Below are 9,153 nucleotides of genomic sequence, written 5' to 3' on the forward strand. Positions count from 1 at the left end.
TAGGTATATAGATATACGTATACATACACACACACAAACACACACACACACATATATATATATCATACATATATATATATATATAAACACACACATTACATATATATACACAAACACACACACACACACATATATATATATATATATACAATATATATATATATATACAATATATATATATATACATAATATATAATTTTATATAAACATACATATATATATATAAATACAAATGCATATATATACATATATATATATATATATACATATTTATATATGGGTGTATGTGAATGAAAATATATACATGTGTGTGTGTGTGCGTAACATAAATATATATATATATAGATATAGACATAGTCAGGTATATATATACGTATATATATATATATATATATATATCTAAATATATATATATATATATATATATATATATATACATACATACATACATACATACACACATATATATTAATTTGCATGAGTATATACATATATTTATATATATAAATATACACACACACACGCATATATATATATATATATATATATATATGTGTGTGTGTGTGTATAAATGCACATGCATATTTATAATATATACATCTAATGTTATGTATGTATAAACATATAAATATAGATATATATATATATATATATATATAATGTATATATATACATACTTATATATATATATATATATATATAATCATATATATCTACCTATATATATATATATATATGTGTTTTATATAGTGTTGTATTTGTATATGTTATAAGTAGGTATGTATTTATTTATGGATGTTTGTATATATATATATATATATATATATATGCGTATACATGCATAAGTAGATAATTACATATACATTATATATATTTATACTTTTTTTGGGTGTGCGTGTGTTTGTGTATGTATGTGTGCGTGTGTGTGTGCGTATGTGTGTGCGGGTGCGTGTGTGTGGGTGCGTGTGTGTATGTGTACGGTACGTAGCTCCAACAAGCATTCTGGTATATTATGTTGGATTTGACCATGCAATCGAAGATTAGAAGTGCTCGCATGTAGAAATCTCTATCATATACTTCTGGCAAGTCTATATATAGTTAAGACTCAAATATGTTTGCAGACACGATGGATAATTCTCTAACATATAAAGCATGCCCATGACTCTTCGAACTGAACAGTACCGCAATAAAACTATGCAAGATCAATTGCGTTATGATCGTCCGTATTTGATGCACAAAATCGAATTAAGCTGACATACCTGAGACGCTCTCACAATTTTCTCCAACAAAGCCAAGAGGTATGCCTTGTTCTCCTCTCTATTGTCAAATCGGACTGAAGTTAGTTTCAATACTTTCTTGTCCTTGTTGTACCTCGGACCAGTTAGTGCAGCCATAGTGGCGATACCCACTTCTGTCAACGGCAAATCAGCTGCTCGCACCTAAGTTCGATTCAAAGTTACGAATAAAGATTATGAGCTGAAACACCATTTTTTTATATAGCAATTTGGATGCAGCTTTATTTCGCAATTTACTATTGCTAGCACCATTTACCTATTGTAGGGACATATACTCCCTGTACAACAATTCTAGAAGCTATATGTGATGACGAACGCGAATATTCTATTTGGCTGTAGTTGAGTGCGTCGAGACTCACATCGGATAGGATTCATTCAACCGCCCATGCTCGTGGACGTTATGTAGGCACGGTTTTAATGCTTCAAATACGCTTGAAGCATTTGTCACACAGTAAGCCTGGCAGATCTCAGACAAAGAGGCTATGATCTGATTGATATACCGCACCATGCACAGGAACGCACACACAAAAGTACATGTGTCTCCAAGTGCACCTTACACGCAACTAAGATATTGATCATATAAAGACAATTTACACGCTCTAAATTCAGGTCTGCCCTATATAATGAATTGTCGCATACCTCGAGAACGACTTTCCTTTCGACCTTGTGAGTCTCCTTCGCTGCGCTTATATTATTCCTATAGGAAATTCGCACCACATTCTCAATTGCTGGCAGTTTCCATGGTGTGATGAAGTCTGGATACAACCGGTTAGAATGCTGCAATAGTTAGTCCTAAAAATTTATAATACTCTTCATACGAGTGCTTAAGTATATAAATGCCAACCAGAAAGAAGGTTGTCGAACGTATACACAATATTGCAAATTCAATTCGCAACAGAACAGTCGGAAAAACCTGAACAAGATAATCTGTGAGACCAGCACACCCCACCCCCGCCCCCCCCCTTAAAAAAAACAGAGGAAGAACGAATTGTAATTCAACTGTAGCCAACGCGCTCTACCTGTCGGGCTTAACACTCGTGAAGAGCGCGACAATACTGAGAGAAGGGGAAAAAACATACCCTTTGATCGCTCAGCAAATCGCGTTATGTGCGCGTGTGATACAAATCCCATGTCAGGTCTCTGTGAAGTATACAAGTATGTCATGTCAGATAAGTAGAGAATATTCCGGCACTTGGCCAATATACTTCAACGATCGCGTGTTCAGATTACCTAAAGACAATCATAGCCGGAGGCCCATAGAAATGAAGCAAGTTTGCTTTAGCAAAAGTGCTCATTGTTCGACGATATAATATATACAGATATATATATGTATATATATATATATATACATATATACATAAATATAAATATATACATATATATATATATATATATATATATATATATATATATATATATATATATATATTTATAAATATATACATATATACATATATATATATATATATATATATGTACATATATATACAACTATACATACATACACAAGCATATATATCTATATATATCTATATATATACATATATATAAATGCGTTTGTTCCTGTTGAAGTATACCATCATATACATATATATATATATATATATATATATATATATATACTATACTATAATATATATTGTATAATATATATATATATATATATATGTGTGTGTGTGTGTGTGTGGGCTATATACTATATATATATGAATATATATATATATGCGCGTGTGCGTCCGTGTATATATATATGTGTGTGTGTGTATGTGTGTGTGTGCGTGAGAGAGAGTGCGTGAGTGAGGGAGTATAAATATATATTTGTATATATATAAATGTATACATACACACACACACACACACATTCATACATATATATATATACGTTACAAGCCACTTACACCTTGAAAAAGCGTACCTTGAGTTTATCCATATCTGCATACAGCATTTCTGCCTCCACACTGGGCACATCGATAACGATGGAATCGTTATCGTCGTCGTCGTGGTCACCCAGCCTCACGAAATGACTGCGTTTATACATTTCTTTCTTGATTGCTGCCTCTGGGTCTGTAGCATTTTGAAAATCAGGAAGTTCTGTGGGCTTATCGCTTTCCGCATCAAAAATCAGCTTTCCTTTGCTATTTATAACAGTCGCTACACGCCCAAATGACTCCCAATCATTCTTGTCGACATCCAACTTCTCGTCCAACTTTTCCCGTATGAGTGGATCCTCAAAGGTACCGACATTCTTCCTGACTGTATCGATTCGAGCTGCGTCATATCTCTCTGGCGTAATACCTTTCGATGTTCTATCAATTTTGTTTTTATACAGTCTACCTCTCCGTCCCAATACAGTGCTTGTTGCATGGTATGTTCGAGTGTGTAGTAGCTGCAGTGGCATAGGCGACCTACAGGTGTGCGCACACCACGGCCTCATCGTCCTAGAAAACCCATTTATAAGCATTTTTTAGGAGTGCTTCGTATACTCACTTGTCTGATTAAGAAGCATAAGACACTTAGCGGATTCGTTGACCTTGAAGACAAGCTGCGGGATGTTATTCGGTACCTTGTCGCGATTCAATATATTTATGTATCTTATTTTATGTTCCTCCCTCTGTTGTATATTTTTCTTCTCTGTTTCCTGTGTGTTGTATTTATATTTTAGAAGGCCATGTCTGTGTGTTTATTTACTTTTTAATACACACGATTGTTCAATTTTCGGAGAAAAAAACGAGAAAAAATATACAATACACGTGCCGGCTCACGGCTGCCGCTAATCATGATAATATATCCACTCTATATTTCAATGAAAACGGTTATTGTTTCACCTATACCTGAACGAATAAGCCATACACACATTCTCGTACCTTAACATATAGGCGCCTACAAGCATGAAAATCAAAACCATCTCCCGCAAGGAGGAGAACTATACACGATCAGATAAATCAGAAATATATAGAGTACAGCGTAACTATGATCCTGCTCAGCATCCGTTCGAAAAGGCCCGTGAGTATACTCGGGCTATGAACGCGACGAAAATGGAACGCATGTTTGCCAAACCATTCATCGCGTCTTTAGATGGGCATAGAGATGGTGTGTATTGTATGGCGAAACACCCTACATTGCTAACCAGTTTAATTAGTGGAGCATGTGATGGAGAAATCAAGGTATGGGATTTAGGTGTGCTGAAAGAAGACATCACAATCGAAGCTCACAGGGGGTACGTAAGGGGGTTGACTATCGCACCGTATGGTGAGAGTTTTATGAGTGTGGGGGATGACAAGACTATCAAACAGTGGGATCTGGAGAGCATGCTGCGCAATGGCAGTCAAAATGACATGCCTAGTGAACTCGGGGTGGGCTTAGACGAGTTTGAGGCGACCCCAAAATATAGATATACGCCCAAGAATGTCTGGTTGGGAGTGCACGCATTCTCCGGGGTGGATCATCACAGACGCAAGGGAGTTTTTGCCACCTCTGGTGCGGAGGTGGTGGAGGTGTGGGACCAGCACAGGAGTGAACCTATCCACGAGTTCAAGTGGGGCGTAGACAGCGTTACCACCGTCAAATTCAATCCCGTTGAAGTGGACGTGTTTGCGAGTTGTGCGACGGATAGGAGTGTGGTGTTGTACGATTTGAGATCGGGGTCGAGTTTACAAAAACTTATTCTGGGTATGAGGTCGAACGCAGTATGCTGGAATCCTATGGAGGCGTTCAATTTTACTGTTGCCAATGAGGATCACAATCTGTACACTTTCGATATGCGCAAGATGGACAAGGTATGTGCTTTTCCTTTGATCATGCCATGAGCATATATCCAATTAGTGAGTTAAAAAATCGTGTACGTGGCGTAATACGCGCACATGTGTTTGCCCATAGGCAGGTATTGTTTGCCCATAGGCAGGTATTGCTTGCTCATTGGCAGATATAAATATCAATCTCTGTACAAGTACATGTTTGTATGCCCTGAGCACATATATGTGTACGTATTTATTTCCTTAATTGCACGCAATCCGGATCTGATTCAATTAGTCTACATACAAAGGTTTTTGAATCAATGTAAGCATGTGGTATAGCGATGTTGGCCGCTTTATTATTTTGCATTTTGGAGACATAAAGGTTCTTGTGATACTCGCAACAATACATGTGCAAGTTTATATTTAGATATATATATATGTGTGTGTGTGTGTGTGTATGTTCTATATGCCGAGATGTACTATAGTACATCTCGGCAGCTATGATGAGAAGTTCATATAAATATGCTCATATATACTCGCCAAGCCATACATGTACAAAAACATGCACATGTATGCTCAACGTCAAGTGCTCAAAATATATGCATTTTTTTTACGCAGTACATACTTGTCATGTGAATTTTTGTCCGAATAGTTCAGTGTTTTTGAAAGGTGTATATCATATGAAGAGTAGGAATACAAGGTGCATTCATGTGGCCTTGTATGTAAGTATATGCATATATATATATATCTACATGTTCATATTAATATACATATACCCATCATTTTTTTATAATATATACTTCTATATACATACATAAATATATATATATATATATATAATATTCTAAACGCGTATATCTCAATTCAAATATCTCGCCCCGGGAATTGAGAGCAGAGGCAGCGCTGTTTGAGTGATACATACAAATTAAATGTGTGGCTTACTTTAGTGGAAACTCTGACTATATTCGAATCGTTTTTAGTTACGACGTTGCATATCCGTGATATCCGTGAAACTTTTTGTATGTGACGGATATATACAAATGTTTTTTTAGTTGATTAATACGTACGCTGTGTACGTCAGAAGTGAATACTTTGTATGTCGTAAAGAAATAACAAACTGGCACACCCTACACTGCTGACATCAAAGCACCGTTGCGACATATATATACATTTAAAAATTCTCGCATAGTGTTCATATGTAGGCTTATACAGATCTATATTACATATTTCAATATCGTCGCGTGCACATTCATTTCTAATGTATCCACAATGCATTTGTATGCGTGATGTATTTTAGGGGCAGCGACGTGAAGCGTAAACATTTATATATTTATATCTATATATATGTCAAGTTATATATCCTCTTACGAGGATTTAATCAAGTATGTACGAAAGTAGTGTTTGCACACAGTTCTCTATATTGAAATTCCCCGCCCTTCAATCTGAAGGTTGCGCTCGAAATTATGTACCATACACATGCATCAACTTGACGTATTGTTTGTATTTCATGTCAAGACGTATGTATATTATCAATTATTTCGACTGTCTATCTATCGCTCCTTATAAATCGGTTTCACCTGTGATTTTTATCCTGATTATGTCCGGTATGTTATGTACTGTAGTAAATCCATGTGTTTGCGGATTCTTTGCAGTCCTTGTGCTGATAAATTGGTGTAAATATGTATTTATAGCACGATTACGTGAGTGTCAGTTATTCCTATGCAAACAGTGTTTGGTCTTCCACTTTGAATTGTATCTGCATAACTATGTGTATATACTGTCGTGTACTCGGAATATGCTCTCGACAACTATGGAAACCTACATATTTACTTATTTGGGGCTATCATAGTTATATCTGCATAATTATGTGTATACTTTTGTGTATTCGGAAAATGCGTTCGACAGCTATGAAAACCTACATATTTACTTATTTGGGACTATCATCGAGTTATATCTGCATAACTATATGTATATACTTTTGTGTACTCGGAATATGCGTTCAACAGCTATGGTAATCTACATACTTCTTTGGGACTATCGTCATGGTTTAATAAATATGTCGATAGATCTGTGAAAAAAGTCAAGACTACATAGAATGATATATCCTCGAGTGGGTAAATACCGCATATCTTCTTCATACGAATGTCGTTCAGTTGTCTAACTGATCGTTCTTTCTGACATTCATCATAACGCAGGCCCTAAATGTACACAAAGACCATGTGTCTGCAGTACTGGCGGTGGATTACTCGCCAACGGGAAGGGAGCTGGTCAGTGGTGGCTACGATAAATCCTTGCGAATCTTCGGTAACAATCAAGGACACAGCCGCGAAGTAAGCACTCGAACAAAACTTTTGTGTGCTAACGATCCTCTACTGTATCAGCTGTCGGTCTTTTGATTGCAATATCCGGTTTGAATGGCCTATCTTTTCGATTTGTTACAACTTGCAGTCACATAAGTTGATCTACGAGTATAAACAGTACTTTTTACTATTGCCCTTCGCGTGCCCCCCTCTCCCCGCCCTCTCTATCAGAATCATGCACATCATCTGTGTCTCACTCACTCTTGCCCAATTTATTACAACTTGTCAATGTACGTAGGTGTACCATACGAAGCGAATGCAGCGCGTGTTCTCCGTCTTGTTCAGTCAGGACGCGAAATATGTACTCAGTGGTTCAGACGAGACAAATATACGTGTTTGGAAAGCAAACGCATCAGAAAAGATGGGTCCCATGGCGCCGCGACAAAGGGTAGCTGTCGAATATGCTAACGAGCTGAAGGAACGATTTCAACACCATCCCGAAATCAAACGTATTGCGAGGTGTGTGTGACGTTTTGAATCAACACTGCCGCAGTCTTTGGCGGTGATGTCTGACTGACATCTCAAGTCTTTCACAATTGTACTTATGCTTGCACGGATTTTCAGCGTAAAACATAACCACAGATTCTAAAGCTAGATGCTAGATAGTGAGCTTAAACGCGTACGTTCTGTGCAGTTTAATTTATTCTTTAGCGTTTTCCTCCTTGAATCTGTTTTGACCTTGATTCTAACTCTGCCTAATTTATGTGTACATGAAACTTGCTAACGTTTTGAAAATTTGACACAAAATTTACAGGCATCGACACGTTCCGAAGGCTATTCGCTCTGCTGCTGCGAAGAAACGAATCATTACAGAATCAGAGAGGAGGAAGAAAAACAACAAACGAGCTCATAGCAAACCCGGAACGATTAAGGATGTTCCTGAGAGGAAAAAGCACGTGGTTGCCACCCAAGATTGAATCAACTAGATTGTAAGATAGCTTTCAGATGACAAACCGAAGTTGGCTGGAAAGCTGGTGATTTGTTAGACCGTTGAGGAACGAAGAAGACATGGCTTACTCGTTTGAGACATCATGGCTTTGAAGCCTTTCGATTATACAAGTCAATCAACAACGACTAATGAGAATCGGAATTTCGAAGTCATAAAGGGTACGGTGGAGCGTCCCCACTTCGGCAATACGAAATCATGTAAAGGAATTTGCGTGCTACAAGGTGTTCCCCCTTCCATTCTGCGCCGCGAGTTCGGTTCCGTCTATTTGAAGATAACAAAAGTCGTTTACTATTTATTATACTTTAGCACCAAGCTCCGACCTACTTAAACGCCTTCTTTATTCTTGTAATAAACACAAGAATGCAACGTCACTTGAGTTTTACACGCGCTGCCGAGATACAGGGGTGTAACTGTCGTCACCCGTGATATAACAGAAAAAAATGTAATGAAATAAATTGAAACTTGAACGACTTTAATGTATTGCATTTGAAGGTGCGTGTATACGGATATCGGCGAGAGAAATGTCGTCTTGCGACGCTGCTGCGATAGAGTGAACAAAACTTTAATAATCCTATACACGGTTATAACGCGAGGAGAAGAAAATGTTGTCCGTGTTCCTCGCTGGCTTCTGCGAGTCGAAACACTCTCGCACGGAGCATAGCACAAGACGCTATATGAGGGTGCATCGGAGCCTCTTGGAGTTCCTTTCGTTCATTTACTTTCAACGATGCTCGAAAACAAATATAACTATGAAGCGGGAGAGTTTCGAGAAACAAAATAGGAAGGGCGTGTGTGTAAGTTTATGCTCATCAGAC

General features: G+C 37.2%; 3 protein-coding genes across 3 annotated transcripts in view; 1 reads left to right on the forward strand and 2 right to left on the reverse strand.

Moving 5' to 3' along the window:
* The window catches only part of SARC_00901 (hypothetical protein), a 4,480-nt gene extending 544 nt beyond the window's left edge, over nt 1-3,936 (reverse strand). The window contains exons 1-4 of the mRNA XM_014305377.1: nt 3,211-3,936; nt 2,375-2,435; nt 1,935-2,050; nt 1,260-1,439 (exon numbers count right to left, since the gene is read on the reverse strand). Of these exons, the coding sequence (XP_014160852.1) occupies nt 1,260-1,439; nt 1,935-2,050; nt 2,375-2,435; nt 3,211-3,756 (903 nt within the window). The 5' untranslated portion in view covers nt 3,757-3,936. The remainder of the gene's footprint in view (nt 1-1,259; nt 1,440-1,934; nt 2,051-2,374; nt 2,436-3,210) is intronic.
* Nucleotides 3,937-4,183: 247 nt separating this feature from the next.
* On the forward strand, nt 4,184-8,443 carry SARC_00902 (DDB1- and CUL4-associated factor 13; the record flags this gene model as incomplete). The annotated part of the gene is made up of 4 exons (XM_014305378.1): nt 4,184-5,071; nt 7,225-7,359; nt 7,628-7,848; nt 8,144-8,443. 4 exons carry the CDS (start codon nt 4,184-4,186, stop codon nt 8,304-8,306), a joined length of 1,407 nt encoding a protein of 468 aa, XP_014160853.1. The 3' UTR covers nt 8,307-8,443.
* Nucleotides 8,444-8,460: 17 nt separating this feature from the next.
* SARC_00903 (hypothetical protein) overlaps nt 8,461-9,153 on the reverse strand; it is a 2,432-nt gene continuing 1,739 nt past the window's right edge. The window contains exon 5 of the mRNA XM_014305379.1: nt 8,461-9,085. Within this exon, the coding sequence (XP_014160854.1) occupies nt 9,050-9,085 (36 nt within the window). The 3' untranslated portion in view covers nt 8,461-9,049. The remainder of the gene's footprint in view (nt 9,086-9,153) is intronic.

The sequence above is a fragment of the Sphaeroforma arctica genome (assembly GCF_001186125.1).
Source record: "Sphaeroforma arctica JP610 unplaced genomic scaffold supercont1.32, whole genome shotgun sequence".
NCBI lineage: Eukaryota > Ichthyosporea > Ichthyophonida > Sphaeroforma > Sphaeroforma arctica.